The sequence below is a fragment of the Carcharhinus amblyrhynchos genome, chromosome 20, assembly GCF_965287045.1.
Source record: "Carcharhinus amblyrhynchos chromosome 20, sCarAmb.v2.hapA, whole genome shotgun sequence".
In the NCBI taxonomy this organism is placed as follows: Eukaryota; Metazoa; Chordata; class Chondrichthyes; order Carcharhiniformes; family Carcharhinidae; genus Carcharhinus; species Carcharhinus amblyrhynchos.
Window position 1 is genome coordinate 44,443,004 of NC_137343.1, and position 26,015 is coordinate 44,469,018.

Below are 26,015 nucleotides of genomic sequence, written 5' to 3' on the forward strand. Positions count from 1 at the left end.
GTTCACTCTGAATGGATCAAAGCTTCAGTGTAATGTCATTGATACCGCTGTGTAATAAAATCATTATACCATCATCGCGACTAATGTTCTGTTATTCTCTCTCTTCCCCTGAAAAACAATTAATGGTAACATTCTAAAAGGAATTAAATAGTGAGATTATATCATTGTGATATTCTGCACATTTTATTTAAAGTCAGTGACATCCAGGCGCAACAAGGAGACGATGGATGACATTAAATGGAGTAATATTGCAATATTTTTTAATGGACTGAGTTACATTCTGGTATTGCGATGAAAGGGCAGAACTGCGAATACAGATTACAAAAATACATTAAAGGGCAGACAGTTCTTAACCTCCTGGTTCCAAAATTTCAGGACAAACGCTGTCACTGTCCCAATTTTTAATACACTAGATGCAATGCAAGTTCTGGTACAGCTGGTCATTTTTTAGTAAGCTCACCGATTATTTTAATTGGCCTATAATGATTATACTGAAGCAGGCGCTTTACTAACAAGTCACCCAAATGCATTTTCAGTGACTCAAACCAGTTCAGGACCAAGTCTGTTTTTTTTATATAATTCCTCTTCACACGAATAACAAAGTCGATAGGTCACCCCTTTGATGCGTCGTTGTTTTATTTCTTCAGTTAGATATGGGCTTGCAAGACATAAATTGTTAAAAGTAGCAAGAAGTTGCGCAGTTGATAAAAAGTGCAAAAACAAAGGTGCTGGTGCACTTACAGAAGAACAAAACAAAACATTGGGGGATTTCTGAGACTTTTTTAGAATTACACTCATCTATGGTCTACATACTTCAAAACTGTTCTTGTAGGATATGAGAAAGTGTAGAAACTATTTACCAGATTTTTACTCGAATTGGGACTATGTAACTATCAGGAAAATGAATTTGTTGGGTTGTTTTCGCTGAGAAGAGGATGCGGAGGTGTAATAGGCGGGTTTAATGTTAGGAAAAGGTGTGATATGTTAACACACAGAAAGATTTTCAACTGTGAGTTAGTGTGAAACAGTGAGACATAAAAGAGAAGCGGAGACAGGACGAATATATCATTTATTTGAATGTATAAGTCGGGAATTTGCTGTGGGCAGGAGAGAGAAAGTGCAAGGTTTTGTTCTCTGATTGGTTGAATAAGACAATATAGATACCTGAGGATCATTCATCACATCATAGAAGCCCTACAGCACTGAAAGAGGCCATTCCGCCCATCGAGTCTGCACCAACCGCAATCCCACCCAGGCCCTACCCCTATATCCCTGCATATTTTACCCACTAGTCCCTCTACACTACCCATCCTAGGACACTAAGAGGCTATTTTAAGCATGGCCAATCGACGTAACCCGCACTGGGCTTAAAAATGGGCAAGTCCCCTTGCGGCTTTATAGAAGCTTAGTTCGGCCAAACTTGAGGTATAGTGTTCAATGCTGGTCGTCACACTACCAGAAGGACATGGAGGCTTTGGAGAGGGTACAAAAAAATTCCCAGGATGTTGCCTGGTATGGAGGGCATCAGCAATGAGAAGGGCTTGGAGAAACTTGGATTGTTCCCACTGGAAAGACGGAGGTCGAGGGGTGACCTGATAGAAGAGTGTGAGAGACATGGACAGCGCGGATAACCAGATGCCTTTTCCAGGGTGGAAGAGTCAATTACTAGAGGACACATGTTTAAGATTCGACGGGCAAAGTTTAGAGGAGATGTTGGAGGCAGAATTTTCACACAGAGGGTGATGGGTGCCTGGAACTCGCCGTTCCGGGAGGTAGTGGAAGCAGATACGATAGTGACTTTTAAGGAGCGTCTTGTCAAACACATGGATACAACGGGATTAGAAGGATATGGTCCCTGGAGGGTAGGGGGTATTAGTAAAGTCGAGTAGCATGGTCGGTGCAGGCTTGGACGGCCGAAGGACTGTTCCTACGCTGCAATTTCCTTGTTCTTTGCTCCAATAATATAATCCAGAAAAAAATAGAGCATACACTTTTCTTAGAGTCAAGCTATTTTGGAGTGAAATGAAGAAACACTGCTTCGCGCGCATCATAGTTGACTCGGATGTTTTTCTCATATATCCCCTCATTTCGGTCACAACTCATTTTCTCCATTAGACCCATGTTGACCATGTTTCCACTAAATTACTGACCATCGAACTTTGTTTTTTTTGCCCCCACTTTGGTTGATGTCACTACCTGCTATCTCTCCTCAGATACTGTTCTTACTTTCACACCGATTACAATCAAACTTCTCCTTGAAACCAGCCTTGTTCCTCTTTCCTTGTAAGCTACTACCGATGTTCAGATAACATTTCCTCTCTAAGCTACTTGAAGATATTACCAACCCCAAATCCATAATATTGTTCCAACAATTCCAGCATTGAATCCCCACAATCGCATTTCTGCTTCTGCCACAGTACTGATATGTCCCTTATCAAAGTTACATTCTATTCAACTGTAACGACAGCAAACTATTACAGTTTTTTTTTCAGTTTTTAAGTTTTTTTTGGCAGATTCCTTATCATTGTCAGACGTAGACTTACAGCTATCGGTTGTAATCCAAACTGCAATTACTGCAATGAAGTTATTGTGAAAGTTTCCTAGTCGCCACACACCGGCACCTGTACGGGTACAATGAGAGAGAATTTAGCATCGCCAAAGCACCTAATCAGCCCATCTTTCGGACTGTGGGAGGCAACGGAGCACCCACACAGATATGGGAAGAACGTGCAGACTGTGACCCAAGCCGGGCATCGAAACCGGGTTCTTGGCGCTGTGAGGCAGAAGTTCTAACCGCCGTGACGCCCTACTGCTTGTTCTTTTTGCATGGGCGTCGGTCTTTGACACGATTCCACACACGATCCAACAAGTCTCCATCGTTCGTCAGTTGCTTGGACATATTCACATGACCTGGTTCTTTAATTATTTATCAGAGAATATCCACAGATTTGTCTGCAATGTCTTCTTTTCCTTCTTCCATGCCAGCAAATCAACGATATGTCCCTGGCTCCATTCTTTTTCCCATCCACATGTTCCCCTTGTCGGCATCATCTCAAAGCACATCAGACTTTTTATGCACTCTGAAAGCACGAAGCTCTATCTCACCATCGTGTCACAAAGAATTCTACTGTGATGATCAGAAATCTCCTCCAACTATTGGGAAGAACAAATTCGTTGTGCGGCGAGGGCCTCTTTGAGCCTATTGAGGCCTTTAAGTGACCTATTAAGAATCAGTCAAGTGCATCATCCTGTCCGCACTACAATTATTCGCCTGGTTGGGACCGGACTATGTCAAGACAATAATCTAACAGGCGGAGCTCAGTGTTGGTGCCCGGCAAGGGGAACCCCACCAATTCACTCTGTGGGATTTGGAAATCGGCTGCACCAAAGCCCCAAGAACCTCTGTTATTTGGCCTACATCAGGTCTCATCTTTCGAGACCAGTTGTAATCCGAACTGTCGCCACCGCTCTAACCTACAGAATTGCTGCACCTACGGTTGGCCGTCAGTCCCCTGAGGTGGTTACTCCTCCGCAGAAGGGTGTGCATGTCTTGCTTATGGCTGATTTCTGCCCCCACCATATATCCAGTGACCGCGGAGCGCACAGAATGAGCGGGGAAGTGAGTTGGCGGAGCAGACAAACCGACTCTCCCAGAGACCCTGCCCTTGCAACTGGAGGCTCCAGAGAATGTTTGCCTTGGCTGTAAAGTCCAGATTAGACTCAGTATCAGTGGACAATCGTTTAGGATAGAACAAAGAGAAGTGACGATGGCCAGTTAATCCAAGGCATTCTCTCGCAATAATCTTTCAATTGTTCTTCGCTTCACATGTAATTTCTATTAATATTTAGAAGAGACTTCCGAATCTTTTCGTCATCATTTAAACTTTTGCATTCCTGATCATAAAAAACTGGCTTTGTAACTTTGTGTCCCCAGCTAAAGAAAAACATGTGAACATAGAAAGGATAAACACCTGGTTCCCTCCAAAGGGAAAAACAATTGATAAATGACTTAGGAACTTTATATTGAGCTCAGTGCCCAAACATTTCACTGAAGAATACAACACAAAAATACCATTGACCCAGTGTGCTCTTTGAAAGATCTATCCAAGTAATCGCACTCCAGTGCTCGATTAGCATTTCATGCAAACACCGGTGTCATTAATCTATCCGGTCTTCATCCTGAAGTTATAATTGGATCGATTTCCTATGTTCTTCCAGTGAAATTCAGGTCAACAAAGCTCATTGAATATATTTTCATCTGGCACCTTTGGAGGCTCAATTTTCACCCTGTTTCTGTCTCCACAGATGCTTCCAGACCAGCTGATTTGTTTCCCAAATACTCTGGGGGGTTTTAGTTACTTCTTGCCTTTGGCACTGTGGCACAGTGCTGAACATTGCTAATTCTCCCTCAGTGTACCCAAACAGGTGCCGGAGTATAACGACTGGGGGATTTCACGATAACTTTATTGCGCTGTTAATGTACGCCTACTCATGACACTAATGCACCAATTTGAAATTGTAAAGTTAAACCATAAAAAAACGTACAAAGAGTGGGCGACAGTCCGATAGAAATTGAGTCTGGGGAATTTGTCGCAAATAAAATGATTGCAGATGAAGAGGACAGGCATTTTGCTTTAGTCTTCATTGTAGAGGATACAAATTGCACCGTAGAAATAGTTGTAGAGCAGGAAATGGAAGAGAAGGACTCAAGAAAATTATAATGTCATCAAGGACGTTTTTGAAGATGTCGGTTGCTAAGTCCTCAGATCCTGATAGCTTTCACCGAAGGTCTTAAAAGGAGTGACAAGTGAGACAATTGATAAGTTGGTTTTAATGTTCCAAAATTCCCCAGATTCTGCGGAATTCGTTTGATTGGGAAAAGCGACCGTAATACCTTAATGCAATAGGAAAAAACGACCTATAACGGTAAATAACACATGTTAGCTGAACAACACCAGTTAGCTGGACATGTGATATATCAGGAAAACGTTAGCAGCGGTTATTAAGGTTTGATAGCAGGGCACAGGAGTAAACTCACGGTAAGCAGATAGAGCCAATACAGTTTTGTCAAAGGGAAGTCATGTTCAATCAATTTACTGGAGTGATTTGAAGAAGTAACAAGCTATGGATAAAGGGGAGCAGGTGGATGTACTGTGTTTTCCAGTAAGCATTTGTTAAGATGTCACAACAAAGACTATTGCGGAAAATAAGAGTTTATCGCGTGGGAGCATGGACAGAAAATTTGCGAGCGAATAGGAAACAGAGAGTAGGCAAAAAAGACAATCTTGTGATTCGCAAGGTGTAAGGGATGGTGTGCTACAGTGATCCGTGCTGTGGCCTCAACTCTTTATAATTTATATAAATAATGGTATGTTTTCAATATGGTACCAGGTATGTTCTTGCTTTCTGCTACGTTTTACATACGCTCTGATATTCGCCTCTTCTTCCCCCAAATTCCTTCACTCCTGGCCTCTAATTCTCATCTGTAAATATCTCCGTAAGTGAAAACAAAACTTCTGCCACTGTCGCTTTGGCCTTACTTCACTGTTGTTTTTGGAACCATTCCAGGTGAACGGGCTTTTCTGTAACACGTAAACCAATCTGGTCAGGAGGTTCATCATCAATACCACTGCTAACAGCGTGTCACCAATATGGCTGGTCATGTATTGTGCACATGTTTCCCTAATAGCACAAATGTTTTTGATTTGATTTATTACTATTTTATGTAATACTATACAGCGACAAGTATTCTTTCTTACATGCTTTACCGACAAAGCATACCGTTCATAGAGAAGGAAAGGAGACAGTGCAGAATGTAGTGCAACAGTCACCGCGAGGGTGTGGAGAAATATCAACTTAATGCGAGTTAGGTCCATTCAAAAGTCTGAGGGCAGCAGGGAAGAAGCCGTTCTTAACTTGGTTGGTACGTGTCCTCAGACTTCTGTATTTGTACCCGATGGAAAACATGGAGTCACAAATGTATTCAGTAAGGATGGCAGATTTCCTGCCGGGAATGATGTTAATGAAGCGAATGTTTTTTTTCAGCAATTCAGTAGTTTCATGGTTAACATTAGTATAACTGGTTTTGTTCAAGATTTATTGCCAGATACCATGATGGGATTTAGAATCATTGCTTGTTCCCGGACTCTGCAATACTAATCCGGCAATTAGTCGCCGGTCTTTGGCGTCCGGCATGCTTTACAGTGTTGGTTCCTGCTCCCTTGTTTGTGCCTACGCGTGCACCTGTCTTCGAAACGTTTGAAATGCATCATAAAAGTAGGGATCGGATTTACGCTTAATTTACTAGAGACTGAACACCGAACACAGCAGTGCGGATAACCCTTTGCAGAAATTGTGTTTCTCACTTCAAAAGTGCTGCCAGATCTCCCGAATTTATCCTGAATTTTATGTTATAATTGTCATTTCATTCTCCATGCTTGCTATTGGACTATGCACAAGAGATGAAAGAAACCTAAAACGAATTCGAATGAACCTGGGCGCGTTTTGCGGCTGAACCAGCAGGTGGCAATACTGCAGTTGATATGCCAAGCACAGTATTATTACATGAAGTGGATATGCGGCGAAAAATATCTGAAAATATCAATTCCTGGCAAAATACGTGGACACTTGGAAAATAGGGATTCGGACATGAAAGTCGTTTTCAGAATATTCCCATTAGGTATTGTCAATTAATTTGGATGTTTAATGTGTTCCCATTTTTCATGGTGAATATCCACAATATCAGAAAATCCGAATGATGAGAAGCAGTAAGAATCTAGTGTCACTAAATGTTATACTATCACTTCCTTTCCTGCGTCATTCACTAAAGATAATGCTGCCAGCGCCACATTAATGGATCCGAAGTTTCAGAAATTTGATAGGATAAAAATAGACAAAAAGGGCGCAAATACGAATCATACTATCATATGAATTGGAATGAAGATCATGTCTAAGATCGTGGCTGATGAGATCGTGGGCTCCACCCGACATTCGGTCCACCCCTATGCTCTTTGGGTCCCTTTTCAATCAGAAATCTATCGAATTCTGCATTTTTAATGGGATGTGGGCATCGCTGGTGAGACCAGCATTTATTCCTCACCGCTAATTACCCTTGAAAAGATGGTGATGAACTGCTTTGTTGAATCAGCGCCGTCCCTGTGGTCTAAGTAAACAATATATCCCCAGGTCAATTTGCGAATGACTTGGAGGAGAGTGCTAAGGTGGTGGTGTTCCCACGTGTCTGCTGCCCTTGTCCTTCTGGACGGGAGTGGTGAGATTTTGTAAGGTATGGCCCATGGACATTGAATGGGTTTTTGCAATGCATCGTGAAGATGGTACTCACTGCTGCCACTGTTCATCGTGAAGGGGGCAGTTTGTGGAAGAGGTGCCAGTCAAGTTTTGTCCTGGATGATGTGAGCTTCTTGAAAGTTATAGAAGCTGCACTCTCCTGGCGAGTGCAAATATTCCATCACAATACTGACTTGTGCCTCGCAGATGGTGGACAGGCTTGGGAGTCAGGAAGTGAGACACTTGCAACAGGATTCATGTCCTCTGACCTGCTCTTGGAGCCACCATATTTAAATCTCAAGACAAGTTCAGTTTCTGGTCAATGGTCGGCCTTAGGAAGTCGACAGTGGCGGCATTACCGTTGAATGTCAAAGGACAATGATTAGTTGTTGATTGGTCATTTCCTGGCACTACTTTGTCCCGAAGGATACTTGCCACTTGCCAACCCAAGCTTGGATATTGTCCTGGACTTCCTGCATTTGGACATGGACGGCTGCATTCTCTGAGGGTGCAGGAATGGTACTGTACACTATGCGATCATCCTCATTGCTGACATTATGATGCAAGGAACGTTATTGATAGAGCAGCTGAAGATAGTTGGGCCTAGGATAGCATCTTGGGAAACTCTTGCAGAGAAGTATGCAAATTAGAGGATTGAACTCCAACCACAGCAAGACTCTTCCCCTGTGCCAGGTATGACCCCAGCCAGCGTAGAAATTTCCCTCTGAATCTAATTGACTCCATTATTCCTCGAGCTCCTTAATTCCACCCGTGCTGCCTTGACGTCAAAGACAGTCACTTCACATCTGACATTCAATTACACTTGTCCATGTTTGACTCAAAGTTGTACTGAAGTCAGGCGCTGAGTGACTAACGGAATCCAAACTATGTGTCAGTGAGTAGGTTCCTGCTAAATTCCTGCCGTTTGATTGCGCTGTTAATGACCCCTTCCATCAACTTGCTGATGATCTGGAGTGGCCTGATGGTTGATGAATAAGGTTAGAAATGCCCTTCTTTTTGCATAGAGGACATAACTGGGCAATTTTCTGCAATGACGGGTAGATGCCAGTGTAGTAGACGCCCTGAAACAACTTGACAGGCGGGGCGGCATGGTCTGGAGCTCAAGTCTTCAGAACTGTGGACAGAATATTTTTAGGGCCCAAAGCCTTTGCAGTGTCCAACAGCGTTCGGGCATTTCTTGGTATCACGTGGAGCGCATTGTATTGGCTGAAGCTTGAAATCCGCGATGTTGACCATTTCTTTAGAAGGCCAAGATGGATCATCCACTCGGCAGATGTGACAGGAGATTGTTGCGAAGGCTTTAGCCTTATCTTTTTCACTGATCATTGAGGATAGGCACATCTGTGATGTCTTCTCTTCCAGTGAGTTGTTTAATTATCCACTACCATTCACGATGGGGTATTCCTGGTAAACAGAGTTCCACAGACTAATGTCTTTTACGGAAAGTGAAATTCTCTTAATCCCCATCTCAACTGGAAAACCTCCTATTTTAATTCATGTCCCCTCCTTCTAGTCTACTTGGAGGGGAGGCACTTCCTCAGCATTCGCCGTCTCAACTTCCCTCGGGATAGTAGGTGTTTCAGCAGGATCACATTGAATTCTCCTAAACTCTAATGGGTACAAGACACAACTCTCCAACCGTTCCCAATATGATATCCCTTTCATCTGAAGGGGGCACCTTTCTCCGAATGTTGCTGGTGCTATTGTATCCGTTCTGAGGTACCCGGGCTAACAGGAAAGTACTTTAGATGTGCTCGCGACAAAGCACGACAAATTTGTAGCGAATCTTCCCTACTTTTATATTCCATCCCACATGCAATAGGTGACAACATTGCATTTGCTTTCCTCATCACTTACAGCTTCATGCTAAAGTTTTGTGAATCACGTTCCGGAGCACCCAGATCCCCCAGTGCTGCAGACCTTTGCACTCTCATGTCCGTATGAATAATTTGCAGCTTTCCATTCTTCCTGCCAAAGTGGACCAATTCGCATTTCACCACATTATACTCCACCTGTTTCTTTTTACCACTCACGTAGCCTACCTAAATCCTTTTGGATACCATTAATGCTAACCCCACAATTTACTTTTCCTCCTGTATTAAAGTCGTGAGAAAAAGTTGCAAACAATTCGTCCCATCATTCATGTCATTTCTATAAATTGATAACAGTTTAGGCCCCAGATGTAATCCTGTGATACACCGCCGGCTACAGTTTGCCCCTCCCCCCAACAAACAAATGGCTCAGTTACCCCACCTGTCTGTTTCTGTGAGGCAACCAGTCCTCGATTCGTGATGAACATTATCCCATACATGATGACCTCCTATTTGGCATTTCATAATGTATCTTTGAAACTGTTTCTTATTAAATACGTTTTGGAAATCCAAGTCTACAGGTTCCTCTTTATTCACGTTACTGATAAGTTGCTCCAGTAACTATATGAAATTAGCACCGTATGGCTTCATTTATACAAAACCATGTTGGCTCTACATAATTGCAAGTGCCATGCCATAACCTTCTCATAGTAGATTTGAGCATTTGACTTTTGACAGATGTTAGGCTAATTGGCTTGTAGTTACATGTTTCAGTTTCTTTCCTTTCTTGAATAGAGGAGTTCGGTCTGCTATTTCCCGATCTCATAGAATTATAAAATCACTACAATGGAGAAGAACGCCAATCGGCCCTTCGCGTCTGCATTTACTCTCCCGAAGGGTATCTTACCCAGCTCTATCATGTCCTAGTGATTTGACAGCCTTTAGTTCTGACCGCTTTCTCAGTAGCATTGACCTGGTGGTTCTAATTGCTTTATGTTCCTCGCTCCCTTCTCCCTCTTCACCTGTAAGTATTTCTGGGACATTATTTACGTATTCTACAGCCGAGGAAGAGAAAATATATCAATTCTTCTGCCATTTCCTCAGTTCGCATAATGGGTTTTCGACGTTCCTTTTCCAGAGTAAGCACACTTATTTTAGTGAGCATTTTCCTTTTTAAAAGCATGTAGAAATTCTTACATTCTTTTAATATGTCCAGCTAAAATTCTTGCATATTCTTAACTCTCTTTTCTTGTTATTTTCTTGGTCATTTTTCTTCGGTTTTTATATTCTTCCCAATCTTCAGCTCTGTCACGAGTGGTAAAGTTTTAAACTTTTTCTCCCGCTCGGGCGCAATCATTGGAGATGTTGGGACTTTAACATCTCCATGAAGCAGGCCGGCTTTCTGTCTGATATTTCAGCTGCATACCGTCTTCAGTCAACTTTAACCTAAATTCCTGGCCCTATGCCAATCGTTCTCCGATTCGGCTCACACACCATGAGGGTGGTTCTTCTCTCGCTCCTGCCGACTCCTTGCGTTAAACTGAAGTCGTGTCTGTCTGTCCCCCTCTCTCCACTCTGCAGATGTCAAGTCTGTGCATTCCACCCACAGGCAAGGCCTTAAACCTCTCACTCCCTGGGTACTGACTGCACTGCATGATGTGAATCTGAGACATATCCTTTCAGTAAATACCCTGCGATCTCTTTCAGCCTAACAACTTTAATTACATGCTCCTGATCCCTCTACCTGACCGCCGTTTGGAAATTTTCCCACTGATGGTAAAAATTTAATATTCCTTCCCCACCCTTCATTCTGTCCACACGGGAGTCAGTAAAATTCCAACAACCGAGTCCAAATGCAAGCAAATATGTTAACCCTTTTATCTTTGTTAGACCCAACCTCGAGTATTAGTCCAATTCTTGACAATATTCTTCCAAAGTATTTCAGAGCTTTGGAGAGTGTGCAGGAAGGTGTATTAGCATGTTTCCAGGATAAAAGTCCTCAGTTAGATGTAAGGACGAGAAACGTGGAGTTGTTCTCCTTAGAGCCGCACAGTAGATTTGATAAAGATGTTCTTAAAGGTGTTGGATAAAGAAAGTAGGAGCTGCTTCAAATGTCGGGAAGTTTGATCACCAGAAGGCAAACATTTGAAATAACCTGTGAACAGCAACAGGAACAGAAGAGGGCTGGTGGTGGGTAAATATGTTCCGACTCTTAATGAGCTGGAGACAATTGGATCAAGGGCTCGTGGAAGAGGATTTAACAATCCCTGTCAAAAAGGCGGAAAGAATGTTGAAAACTGAAGTAAGAGCAAGACAGAAATTCCAGTTCTATCGCTCCTTTACAGAACCGACATGGATGCGATGGGCTGATTGCCCTCTTTCTGCGATCAACCTTCTCGAATTCTTTATACTGACACAACTGCCTCTGCACCGCGATCGGCAGCTCTCCAGGCGAAGGAATTAATTCATTTCTTCTCGTTCTCCTCTGTGCGCCTCAGCTGCATAACCAAAATGTTACTTCTCCCAATTGTTCAAGGACACATGGGGTGAAGGTGTCTGACAAGCTGACGTTATCAACATTGAAAGGGCTTGCTTGATTTTGTTTAATTTTTCAAGTGAGGGAGCAATAGAACATTGTACGATGGCTTCTGCAATACTGCCGGGAGGCGGGAGGAGAGGGTGGTGTTGGGGGGGAGGGTAACCGGTCATCAGAAATCTGATTTTAAAAAACTGCTATTTTCAGCTCATTCCGACGTCGGCAAATGCTTTGAGATTCTCAAAGTATTGTTTCCTATGACAGAAAATATACCCCTCAAATCAAACAACGAAAGTCATGCGAAAGCTCTGTTCCCTCGAGCATTTCATTTTGCCAAGGCTTAACTCACTGTGTATGCCGTGGGTTTCCAACACTTGAATAAAGCTGAGTGGGCAGTCTTGGCACCTCAATCACATTCTAGATAGGTCATAAAATGTTTCTCCAGAATTGTCCATCATTCACTCACTTCAGATAGCTATCTATCTATCTATCTGACTATCTATCTCTATCCATCTGTTTGCCTGTCTATCTATCTATCCATCTATCGGTCTGTCTGTTTATCCATCCATTCATCCATCTATCTATCTCGCTATTTATCTATCCATCTATCTATCTTTCTTTCTACCTATCTATCTGACTACCTATCTCTATCCATCTCTCTGCCTGTCTGTCTATCTATCTATCTATCTATCTATCTATCTATCTATCTATCTATCTATCTATCTATCGATCTATTTATCTGTCGATCTATCCATCTATCTAACTATCTATCTATCTATCTATCTATCTATCTATCTATCTATCTATCTATCTATCTATCTATCTATCTCTCTGACTATCTGTCTGTCTATCTGTCTGTCTATCTGTCAGTCAATCTATCTATCAATCGATCTATGTATCTATTTCTCTATCTATCTTTCTATCTATCTTTCTGTCTGTCTATCTATCTATCTATTTCTCTATCTGTCTATCTATCTATCTATCTGTCTGTCTGTCTACCTATCTATCCATCAATCGCGAAAAGCCAAGAAGGAGTATGGCCTTAGGCCTCTCTGTGCGCACATGACATCTCAACTCACACTTTTCGTCTCTAATTTATTCGCCAAGGACGTTACGTCTATTAAACAGCTTACTGTCCCCAACATTTATTTATTGTAATCTGCAGGTTCCAGAGATCAAGACACGATTCATTTAATCTGTTTTATGTTTCACCGCACCGTTTGTTTTTTTGGGGTGGGTATTGAGGCATCTTACATGCTGTTCTGTAGATTGGGAGATTTATATTTCTTATTTTCCAAAATGGCTGACGTGTTCATTCTGCAAATATCAGACAATACCGAAATGGAGATCTTCGTTTCAGTATCACGTGACAGGAAATTTGCATACGTATTTCATATTCATTCGCCTTGCGGTGTTTGAATCTTTTTAAGGAGAGGTTGGAATGGACTCAGAAGCGCGTTCGTGTCAGGATTTATTTTCCTGTCCCCAAACCTTCACCATGACACAATCGATTGGAGTTCTCGCCGCACTGATACTCTGTTTCCACAGTAAGTACGGGCGTCGGCCTGAAGTAACGCTCATTTTTGCACATTATCTGCTTTTGCGCTTCTGTTTTAACGAACCTGAATTGTGAGCTATATTCAACATTTCACAGTGTGCGACTGACAATACTTTGCATTTCACCAGGTACAATTGCGGATCCTGTCCTGACCCAACCAGGATCCATTTCGTCCTCACCGGGAAAGACCGTCACCATCACTTGCACCATGTCCGGAGACACCATTACCAGCAACTACGCGGGCTGGTACTGGCAGAAACCCGACAGCGCCCCTGTGCTTGTTTGGTCCGAGTACAAAGGTCTGGCTTCGGGTATTCCGAATCGATTCGCCGGGTCTGTGGACTCATCAAGAACGAAGACGCATTTAACCATCACCAACGTGCAATCGGAGGACGCTGCAGATTATTACTGTGGTGCTCGGCTCAGCAGTGCAGTTAGAATCATTTTCGGGAGCGGAACGAAGTTGAATCTGGGCAGTAAGTAAATCACTTAACTCTCCTCTAACATTTGTGACGTTTTCTAAATAACAAAATGTACTTGGAAACGGTCGGATAGGTGGACTGAATTCATGCAAATCACAATGATTGGTCCTAAAATATTGTTATGGGGGATCTTTGATTCAGCAGGAAATGATATTGCAGTGATAGCTGGGCTCAGAACTTCGGCGATTTTCTGGAGTGTGTGCTGTTATGTGATAGGGTAAAGGGGCATTTTAATTACGAGTGAAGCTCATTTCACTGCAAGCTCACGGTCTGATCTGCTGGGACTGTGCAGAATTTTGAACCATCTGATCGAGCCGGCAGTGCGAGGACATGATTGAGAATGCGATTGCTAGAAAGATGGAATGTTTCCCTTCGCTTAGCCAGTGTTAGAAGTGGAGTTCCCTAGCTTTATGAACACTGCGAGCGGAAGTATAATTAGGAAGACGATAAACATTTCAAAAGTGAAAAAACAGGCATGCAAATGAGCTAAATGGGGAATTTTGTACAAGCTACAATCGGCCACCGATTGTGGTCTATAATTCCATGATTGTATGAAGGGACACAATGGTTCAGGTTCTTTCATACGCTGCCCCTGTAGTCTGGTTTGAAGGGTTAGAATTGCATTCAAAGCGTTTACATCAGGCTGTTTCATTCCATTTAAAGCAAGATTGCATTATGTCTGCGGAATGATACTGTGGGTGACTGGGTGCGACTCACCCTGGTCCCCAAACTCACTGAAAACCGTTCAGTACAAAATTCTCAGCCTAATGTTTTGCATTAATCCCGGGTGACCAAAATAACCATACTGTTGCCGGAATTCCGCCAGTAATAATCGACCCTGATTGGAACTGGATCACATCGCAACAAATATCAATGATGCGTGGAATATTTGCTTTCTTCGGAAATTATGGTTCATTTTCTTCGCATTCAATCTGTTGTTTTGGAATGTCCCGGAATAAGGTGGTCAGGTTTTTGAGTATTGCTGTGGACTCGTTCAGATTGTTGTTGGTTCTGTGCATGTCAGTTAGTAGTAATAGAACAAAAGATGGAGATTACTGCCAATATTATTTGACTGATGGGATGTGATCAGAAAGGTAACATTCATTGCACCAAACCGACCCCCCCCCCCCACCCCGCCTAATATCCATGGATAAAGTGGTGGTGAGCCGCATTCTCAAACAAATGTCATCCAAGTGTCATAGGTACACCGCAGACCTGTTAGGGAGGGAGTTAAGAGATTTTGGCCAGGCAACAGTGAAGGAAAGGCGGTACAGTTCTACTTTGGTATGCTGTGCGGCTCGTTGGTGATTTACCAACTGATGTTGTTGTCGTGCATCTGGTGCCCTTGTGTTGGTCCAGTGGAAGACATGGCTGGTTTGGAAGCTGTTGTCGGAGTTACGGCAGTCTACCTTATAGATACCGACGCTGTCGCTCCTGTGCGTCAATGAGGGAGAAAAGCAATAGAATATATTCGCAGAATCATAGAATGGTATATCTTTGCATCATTGTTACTATCTACTTGGCCAATTCTGTCTGCACTGGTTCACAAGGAACTATCTAAATTTATTCATTAGCCTTTAAATTACACATTGTATGTTAGTTTAAGTGTTCATTAATTTGCCACAAACAGGTTTTCCAGCAGTAGGTTCCACATCCCCTAAACCCTCTGGGTGAAACTATTCCCTTCCAATCTCCGCTAAAGCTTCCACTTCTAACGACAAATCCAAGTCCTGTTCTTATCGACCCCTCAACCATTGACAATACTGTTTCCCGATCCATTCTGCCCAGACACCTCAGAATATTATGCCTTCAACTAGATTTCCTTTCAGCCTCGTCTGTTCTAAAGTAAAGGACAATTCAATACTTACTTATAACTAAATATTCCATTCCAGCCGACATCCCTCTAGATCTCCCTGTACTCGCACTCGTACAATAACATTTTTCCTCTGCATCTTTCCAGCAGTTTCAGCATAACCTCCAAGCTCTAACAATCTCTACCTCCGCTTATGCCTTCTTTGCTAGTATGTCCACTTGTTCAGCCGCCTTCAGGATCTGTGGACATGCATTTTCTGTTCCCTAATTTCTCTACATTTCTCGGCATTTTCCCATTTATACAATGTACTCTCTTGTCTTGTTGGTCTTCCTGAAGTGCAGTTCCTCGCACTTTTCCGCATTTAATTCCAGTTGCCGCTGTTGAATTTATCTGACTAGTCCAATGTTGTCTTCCTGCATTATCCAGCTTTTTTGTTCGCAAACACATTGTTAAATTTGTGTCACCTAACAACAATCATACAGGCACTCATTGATATACAGACCCTTTGTTTCCTGCCTTTGAGCCAATTTCGGATCCAACCTGTTCATCCTATGTGTGAACTTAACAAGGACCTTGCTAAAATCCATGTAGACTATACCAAAAATGTTGCCGTCATTCACCGCTTCATGCTGCCTGCTCAGAAATACCAATTCACGCTGTGGGTTAAGATTTTCCGCCAGCAAAGCCGTGATCGCTGTATTTGATTATGCCATGTTTATTCCATTCGTTCTCCCTTCAGTGAGGTTAGGTTCTCTGGTCTATAATTATGCTACCACCCTTTCGCCCTTTGACAATTTCATCTGTCTTCCTGTTTCCGAGAGTCAAGCCTGCTCCGGGCACGATTGGAAAACTGTGATCATGGTCTCTTCCCTTCTCAATCTTCCTTTCCTTTTTTTTATTCTTTTCTTCTTCGAGTCATTTGTTTACTGGACTATGTTGCGGTGAAATGGACCAGCATGAGGCAAAAGGGAAAAAATGCTCTTGAATGTTATAGTTATTACTTTAAGAAATCAGATCTGGTGAAAATGCCGGTGTAAAAATAATTCACTGAAGCCCGCTGTCCTTGAAATAGAAGTTGATCTTCACACTTGCTCATCGGTGCAAACTTTTGAGGTAATCCAGCGAAACTTTCGGGGGCGCAGGAAAAGGATATCAACATTGAAATAAGGGCTGGCGGCATTTGTCTGCCGACTCAGTTTCAACATCCAAATTACATTTCTAAATATAAGACGAATTTCTAGCTCCAAAGACAATCGACTTTTACACCAACAGCGACAAAACCCATACTGTTGTTGTAGCCGACATAATACCTCAATTTCAGGGCGAACTGTACTTATCCTTTTAGTTTGAAATGAATATTCATATCTGAACCCCTTCTTCGATGCCTTACAATATCTTAACGTATTTACTGAGCGTTTCCTCGTTGACTGTGATAGATGGTAACTTAATTGGTGAATGGTCACTTCAAGAGACGAGATTCTGATACAACGCCCTTTCAGCTTTGCGAATATCGACTAATGACAAAGGAAAGAAAATGCAAACCTGCGTTGAATTAGCGCCGACCACGACTTCACAACATTCTCACGATTAAGTGTTTGTGAAGTCGAATCATTCTTCAAATGTCAGAATCATGGCTCCCTATCTAAGCACAGTAAGATCTCACAGTCCAATTGCTTTGGCGAGTAGATGTAAGAGACAAATACTTATGAGGACATGTTTGGTTTATTACTGGCCTTTTGAGGGTGCCTTTAAGTTATGTTGTTCTATGTTAGAATTGTTTACAATATTTATTAGAAACTCTTCCTCTTAGCTGCAACAAATCGTTTGTGACAATCCACTCGGAAAAAAATGCCTCCAAACATTTCCATTGCGACAGGGAGATATTTGTTAAGATTTCCGCTACATCGTCACTGTTGGTCTGGGCGGGACACGGTGCGGAGCCGTGGCAAAGAATGTACACAAATCCAAATAACAGTCCAGTATGTAGGACTTGCGTCAGAGAAGTAAACGGTGCCAGAAGCAAACAATTGGTTTCATTGTTTAGAATCCAGGTTTTGGAGTTGCAAAATACAGAAATGTTGCGGTCAGCGTAAGTTCCAATATTGACCCCAAATTCTGAGTGATTAGCGTTATTCTGAAATTCTCAGTGGTTGAGACGGTGGCTCGGACAGCGTTGCGTCAGATGACATCTGGATCACTATACCTCCCGTCTTATTTTTCTCTTTAATATTTCAGACTCCACTATTTCCTTTAGATCAGATTTTATTTGTATGCTCCTGTCCGTTCAGGGAAAAAAGGAAAACCTTCTCAGGTTGTATATGATCCAGAAAACAAAGGCCCAGCTTTTTTGCATGTTGCATCAATAAGACTCCATTGTATAAAATCTATACATAAGATCATAGGAACATAAGAAATAGGAGCAGGATTAGGCCATCTAGCCCTTCGAGCCTGCCCCGCCATTCAACAAGATCATGGCTGATCTGAAGTGGATCAGTTCCACTTTCCCGCTTTCTCTCCATAACCCTGAATTCCCTTGACGATCAGAAACCTATCTACCCGTGACTTAAATATACGTTCTTGTAGAATAATACCGATTTTTAAAAAAAAAATTGAAGAAGGCTAAACAACGATTGAGACATTTATGCCGATTCTTCATGGATGTGCAATCATTTCTCTCTACTTTCCAGGTCCACGGAGCCCCACCGTTTTTCTCCTTCCGCCTTCATCAGGTCAACTCACAGCGAAGAACATGGCGACCCTGGTGTGTTTGGTGAGCGGTTTTAACCCGGGAGCTGCGGAGATTGAATGGACTGTCGATGGCAGCGTCAGAGGGAATGGGGTTGAGACCAGTCGGATCCAGCAGGAGGCGGACAACACGTTCAGTGTGAGCAGTTATCTGACTCTGTCAGCCTCAGACTGGAACTCACACGAGCTTTACTCCTGTGTGGTTAAACACGAGACTCAAGCAAACCCGCTTCAAACAAGCATCTCCAGATCCAGCTGTATGTGATCCATGCATCGAAAACGTTTTTGTATTTTGCCGTTAGTAAAGCTACATGTCTAAATAAATTCGGCAAATCGTGGACCATTTCAAACAGTTCATCACAGTTTGTAGCAGATCGGCTGATTCCCTTAATTTCAATTTAACTGTGTTCACTCTGAATGGATCAAAGCTTCAGTGTAATGTCATTGACACCGCTGTGTAATAAAATCATTATCCCGTTATCGCGACTAATGTTCTGTTATTCTCTCTCTTCCCCTGAAAAACAATTAATGGCAACATTCTAAAGGGAATTAAATAGTGAGATTATATCATTGTGGTATTCTGCACATTTTATTTAAAGTCAACAACAAAGAACAACACAGCACGGGAAACAGGCCCTTCGGCCCAACGAGCCCGCGCCGCCGTCCCACTGTCTCAGTGTCCTATTCGTGATTTTAGTCTACGCCTAATGTGAGAGGATCAGGGAGGTCCAATTTAGGGACAATTTAGTACCCAATCAATCAGCCTAAAAGCACGTCTTTGGGGATGTGGGAAGAAACCGGAGCACCCGGAGGAAACCCACGCAACCACGGGGAGAACGTGCAAACTCCCACAGAAACAGGCCCAAATCCATGTGTCCGCACAGCAACAGAGATAGTCTCTGAGGTGTCATGTTGCCCTCGAGATGGTCCAGTTTAAGCACACTAACGACATGAAGCAATAGGCAACTCCCGAAGCAACGTCCAAGAGCAGCCCACTACAACCTGCCGCATGCATGCCCCTTGCTGGACTTAAATGCCTGTGGAGACAAAAAAATTCATTATTAAACAGGCAAAGACTGTAACATCCTGAGGCAAAACGTATTCCCAAGCCTACAATGTTTAGTAAGGCCTACTATATCCCCCTATATGTAGCCCGCTCATGTGGCTGTCTAAGTGACTCTTAAACAACCCTAGCGTGCCTGCTTCCACCACCTTACTCGGCAGTGCATTCCACACCCCCACTACCCTTTGCGTGAAAAACTGCCCTCTAATATTTGTCTTATACCTAGCCCCCCTCACCCTAAGCCCGTGACCCCTCGTTCTATCCATTTCTAATAGCGGAAAAAGCTTACCACCATTTACTCTATCTATCCCCTTCATAATCTTATAAACCTCTATTAGATCCCCCCTCAGCCGACGTCTCTCAAGGGAAAACAGCCCAAGTTCATTCAATCTTTCCTCGTAAGACAGCCCTTCCATACCAGGCAGCATCCTGGTAAATCTCCTCTGCACTCTCTCCAGGATCTCTACATCCTTCCGGTAGTACGGCGACCAGAACTGGACGCAGTACTCCAAGTGAGGCCTAACCAACGTTCTATACAACTGCAACATCAGACTCCTACTCTTATATTCCATACCTCTTCCTATGAAGGCTAACGTACCATACGCTTTCCTCATCACATTCTGCACCTGCACCGACACCTTCAGGGACTTGTGCACTTGCACCCCCAGGTCTCTCTGCGTATCTATACTCCGGATAGTTCTACCTTTTATCGTATAACTCCCCTCCACATTATTCCGGCCAAAGTGCATCACCTCGCATTTCTCCGGATTAAATTCCATTTGCCATCTATCTGCCCAATCTACCAGCCTGTCTATGTCCTGTTGCATTGCCAGGCACTGCTCCTCAGCACCTGCCAATCCAACCATCTTAGTGTCATCAGCAAATTTGCTGCTCACACCACCTACCCCCTCTTCCAAGTCATTAATATATACCACAAATAGAAGAGGTCCTAGTACCGAGCCCTGCGGCACACCACTGGTGACAGACCTCCAATTGGAAAAGGAGCCTTCCACTACTACTCGCTGTCTCCTCCTCCCAAGCCAGTTCTCCACCCATCTACATACCTGGCCTTGTATCCCATGAGCCTTCACCTTTTCTATCAGCCTACCATGAGGGACCTTGTCAAACGCCTTACTGAAATCAGTGACATCCAGGCGCAACAAGGAGACGATGGATGACATTAAATTGAAGTAATATTGCAATTTTTTAAATGGACTGAGTTACATTCTGGTATTGTGATGAAAGGGCAGAACTGCGAGTACAGATTACAAAAATACATTAAAGGGTAGACACTTCTTAACCTCCCGGTTCCAAAAATTCAGGGCAAATTCTGTCACTACCTTATTTCTTAATACACCAGATGCAATGCAAGTTCTGGTAGTGCCAGTCATTTTTTAGTAAGCTCACCGATTATTTTAATTGGCCTATAATGATTATACTGAAGTAGGCGCTTTAATAACAAGTCACCCAAATGCATTTTCAGTGACTCAAACCAGTTCAGGACCAAGTCTGCTTTTTTTAAATCATTCATCTTCATACGAATAACAAAGTCGATAGGACACCCCTTTGATACATCGTTGTTTTATTTCTTAGTTAGATTTGGGCTTGCAAGACATAAATTGTTAAAAGTAGCAAGAAGTTGCGCAGTTGGTAAAAAGTGCAAAAAAAAGGTGCTGGTTCACTTACAGAAGAACAAAACAAAACATTCGGGGATTTATTAGACTTTTATAGAATTGTACTCATCTATGGTCTACATGCTTCAAAAATGATCTTGTAGGATATGAGAAAGTGGAGAAACTATTTGCCAGATTTTAACTAGAATTGGGACTATGTACCTATCAGGGAAATGAAGATGTTGGGCTGATTTCGCTGAGGAGAGGATGCGGAGGTGTAATAGGCGGCTTTAATGTTAGGAAAAGATGTGTTAAGGTTACACAGAGAAAGGTTTCCAAGTGTGAGTTAGTCTGAAACAGTGAGACATAAAAGAGACGCAGCGACAGAACGAATAAATAATTTCTTTGAATGTATAGGTCGGGAATTTGCTGTGGGCAGGAGAGAGAAAGTACAAGGTTTTGTTCTCTGATTGGCTGAGTACAACAATATAGATTCCTGAGGATCATTTATCACGTCATAGAAACTCTACAGCGCAGAAAGAGGCCATTCCGCCCATCGAGTCTGCACCAACCGCAATCCCATCCAGGCCCGACCCATATATCCCTACATATTTTACCCACTAGTCCCTCTAACCTACCCATCCCAGGACACTAAGAGGCAATTTTAAGCATGGCCAATCAACCTAACCCGCATTGGGTTTAAAAAGGGGCAAGTCACGTTGCGGATTAATAGAACCTTCGTTCGGCCACACTTGAAATATAGTGCTCAATTCTGGTCGCCACACTGGTCGAAGGACATGGAGGCTTTGGAGAGGGTACAAAAAAGTTCCCAGGATGTTGCCTGGTCTGGAGGGCATCGGCTACGCGGAGAGCTTGGAGTAACGTGGTTTGTTCTCACTGGAAAGACGGAGGTTGAGGGGTGACCTGATAGAAGAGTATGAGAGACATGGACAGCGCGGATAATTAGATGCCTTTTCCCAGGTTGGAAGAATCAATTACTAGAGGACACATGTTAAAGATTCGACGGGCAAGGTTTAAAGGAAATGTAGGAGGCAGAATTTTCACGCAGAGGGTGATGGGTGCCTGGAACTCGTTGTTCCGGGAGTTAGTGGAAGAAGATACGATAGTGGCTTTTAAGGAGCATCTTGCCAAACACATGGAAAGATCGGGATTAGAGGGATATGTTCCCTGGAAGGGTAGGGGGTTTTAGTTAAGTCCATTAGCATGTTCGGTGCAGGCTTGGAGGGCCGAAGGACCGTTCCTATGCTGCAATTTCCTTTGTTCTTTGCTCCAATGATATAATCCAGAAAAAAATAGAGCATACACTTTTCTTAGAGGGAAGTTATTTCGGAGTGAAATGAAGAAACACTGCTTCGCATGCATCATAGTTGACTCGGATGTTTTTCTCATATATCCCCTCATTTCGGTCACAACTCATTTTCTCCATTAGACCCATGTTGACCATATTTCCACTAAATAACTGACCATCGAACTTTGTTTTTTTTTGCCCCCACTTTCGTTGATGTCACGAACTGCTATCTCTCCTCAGATACTGTTCTTACTTTCACACCGATTACAATCAAACTTCTCCTTGAAACCAGCCTTGTTCCTCTTTCCTTGTAAGCTGCTACCGATGTTCAGTTAACATTTCCTCTCTAAACTACTTGAAGATATTACCGACCGCAAATCCATAATATTATTCCAACAATTCCAGCATTGAATCCCCACAATCGCGTTTCTGCTTCTGCCACAATACTGATATGTCCCTTATCAAAGTTACATTCTATTCAACTGTAACGATAGCAAACTGTTACTGTTATTTTTAAGTTTTGAAGTTTTTTTTCGCAGTTTCTTTCTTATTGTCACAAGTAGACTTGCAGCTATCGGTTGAAATCCAAACTGCAATTACTGTAATGAAGTTACTGTGAAAATTTCCGAGTTGCCACACCCCGGCACCTGGACGGGTACAATGAGAGAGAATTTAGCATCGCCAAAGCACCTAATCAGCCCATCTTTCGGACTGTGGGTGGCAACGGAGCACCCACACAGACACTGGAAGAACGTGCAGACTGTGCACAGACTGTGACCCAAGCCCGAAAGCGAAACCAGGTTCATGGCGCTGTGAGGCAGCAGTGCTAACCACTGTGCCGCCCTACTGCTCATACTTTTTGGATTGGCGTTGGTCCTTGACACGATTCAACACACGGTCCAACAGTTCTCCATTGCTAATCAGTTCCTTGGGCCTATTCACATGATCTGGTTCCATTATTATTTATCAGATAATATCCACAGATTTGTCTGCAATGGCTTCTCTTCCTGCTCCCATGCCACCAACTCAACAATATGTCCCTGGCCCCATTCTTCTTCCCATCCACATGCTCCCTCGTGTAGGCATCATCTGAAAGCACATCAGGCTTTTTATGCACTCTGAAAGCACGAAGCTCTATCTCACCACCGCTTCACTGAACGATTCTTCTGTGATGATGAGAAATCTCCTCCAAACTATTGGGAAGAATGCATTCGTTGCGTGGCGAGGGCACCTTTGACCTATTGAGGCCCTTAAGTGACTTATTTAGAATCAGTCAAGTGTTTCATCCTGTCCGCACTACAATTAGTCCCCTGGCTGGGACCGGACTATGTCAAGACAATAATCTAACAGCCGGAGGTTAGTGTTGGTGCCCGGCAAGGGGAACTCCGCCACTCCCCTCAGTGGGATTTGCAAATCGGCTGCACCAAAGCCCCAAGAACCTCTGTTATTTGGCCGACATCAGGTTTCATCTTTCGAGACCAGTTGTAATCCGAACTGTCGCCACCGCTGGAACCTACAGTGTTGCCGCACTAACGGTTGGCCGTCAGTCCTCTGAGGTGGTAACTCCTCCGCAGAAGGGTGTGCATGTCTTGCCTATGACTGATCTCTGCGGCCACCATATATCCAATGACTGCGGAGCACACAGAATGAGCGGGGAAGTGAGTTGGCGGAGCAGACAAACCGACTCTCCCAGAGACCCTGCCCTTGCAACTGGTGGCTCCAGCCCGATGTTTGCCCTGGCTGTGAAATCCAGATTAGAGTCAGGATCAGTGGACAATTGTTTAGGATAGAACAAAGAGAAGTGACGATGGCCAGTTAATCCAAGGCATTCTCTCGCCAAAATCTTTCAATTGTTCCTCGCTTCACATGTAATTTCTATTGACATTTAGAAGAGACTTCCGAATCTTTTCCGTCATCATTTAAACTTTCGCATTCCTGATCACAAAAACTGGCTTTGTAACTTTAAAGAAAAAGATGTGTACACAGAATGGATAAACAGCTGGTTCCCTCCAAAGGCAAACACAATTGAAAACTAACTTCGGAACATTATATTGAGCTCAGTTCCCAAACATTTCACAGAAGAATAGAACACAAAATTACTACTGACCCAGTGTGCTCTTTGAAAGATCTATCCATGGAACCGCACTCCAGACCTCGATCAGCATTTCATGCAGACATCGGTTTCATTAATCTATCCGATCTTCATCCTGAAGTTAGAATTGGATCGGTTTCCTGTGCTCTTTCAGAGAAATTCAGATCAACAAAACTCATTGCATATATTTTCATCTGGCACCTTTGGAGACGCAATTTTCACTCTGTTTCTGTCTGCACAGATGCTTCCAGACCAGTTGAATGCTTTCCCGAATACTCTGGGGGGTTTTAGTTACTTTGGCACTGTGGCACAGTGTTTAGCATTGCTAATTCTCCCTCAGTGTACCCAAACAGGTGCCGGAGTGTAGCAACTGGGGGATTTGACAATAATTTTATTGCGGTGTTAATGTGCGACTACTCGTGACACTAATACATCAATTTCAAATTGTAAAGTTAAACGATAAAAAAACGTTCAACGAGTGGGCGACAGTTCGATGGAAATTGAGTCTGGGGAACTTGTGGCGAACAAAAAGATTGCAGATAAAGCGAACACGCATTTTGCTTTAGTCTTCATTGTAGAGGATACAAGTTGTACCGTAGAAGTAGCTGTAGAGCAGGATATTAGAATGACATTAAGAACGTTGTTCAAGATGTCGGTTGCTAACTCCTCACATCCTGATGGCTTTCACCGAAGGTCTTATAAGAAGTGACAAATGAGACAATTGATAGGCTGGTTGTAATGTTCCAAAATTCCCCAGATTCTGGGAAGTGTTCGTTAGATTGGGAAGAGCGACCGCAGTACCTTAATGCAATAGGCAAAAACGACCTATAGCAGGAAACAATATATTTTCGAAGAACAACACCAGTTAGCTGAACGTGTGACATATAAGGAAAATGTTAGCAGCGGTTATTAAGATTTGATAGCAGGGCACATAAGTAAAATCACGATAATCAGATAGAACCAACACAGTTTTGTCAAAGGGAAGTCATGTTCAATCAATTTACTGGAATGATTTGAAGAAGTAACAAGCTGTGGATAAAGGGGAGCAAGTGGATGTACTGTACTTTACAGTGAGCATTTGATCAGATGTCACTGCAAAGGGCATTGCGGAAAATAAGAATTTATCGTGTGGGAGCATGGACAGAAAATTTGCGAGCGAATAGGAAACAGAGAGTAGACAAAAGAGACAATTTTGTGATTCGCAAGATGTCGGGAGTGGTGTGCTACAGTGATCGGTGCTGTGGCCTCAACTCTTTACAATTTATATAAATAATGGTATATTTTCGGTGTGGTACCCGTTATGTTCTAGCTGTCTGCTCCGTTTTACATACGCTCTGATAGTCGCCTCTTCTTCCCCCAAACTCCTTCACTCCTGGCCTCTAATTCTCATCTGTAAATACCTCCGTAAATGAAAACAAAACTTGGGCCAATGCCGCTTTGGCCTTACTTCGCATTTATTTTTGGAACGATTTCAGGTGAATGGGCTTTTTCTGTAACACGTAAACCAGTCTGGAATGGAGATTCATTATCAATAGAGCTGCTAACAACGTGTCACCAATATGGCTGGTCATGTATTGTGCACGTTTCCCTAATAAACAAATGTTTTTTGATTTGATTTGATTTATTACTGTTTTATATAATAGTACACAGTGATAAGTATTCTTTCTTACATGCTTTACCGACAA

The 26,015-nt window shown here is 42.9% G+C and overlaps 1 protein-coding gene across 1 annotated transcript; it reads left to right on the forward strand.

Moving 5' to 3' along the window:
* The first annotated feature begins 13,153 nt into the window (after positions 1-13,153).
* On the forward strand, positions 13,154-18,522 carry LOC145356138 (immunoglobulin lambda-1 light chain-like). Its single transcript, XM_080208749.1, has 3 exons — positions 13,154-13,202; positions 13,342-13,689; positions 18,196-18,522. The coding sequence occupies exons 1-3, from the start codon at positions 13,154-13,156 to the stop codon at positions 18,516-18,518; spliced, it is 720 nt and encodes a 239-aa protein (XP_080064875.1). The 3' UTR covers positions 18,519-18,522.
* Positions 18,523-26,015: the final 7,493 nt, after the last annotated feature.

Coding starts and splice junctions, on each gene's coding strand:
- LOC145356138 (XM_080208749.1), top strand. CDS start 13,154: ATGACACAATCGATTGGAGTTCTCGCCGCACTGATACTCTGTTTCCAC. Junction 13,203..13,341: donor ACTGATACTCTGTTTCCACA/GTAAGTACGGGC, acceptor GCATTTCACCAG/GTACAATTGCGGATCCTGTC. Junction 13,690..18,195: donor AACGAAGTTGAATCTGGGCA/GTAAGTAAATCA, acceptor TCTACTTTCCAG/GTCCACGGAGCCCCACCGTT.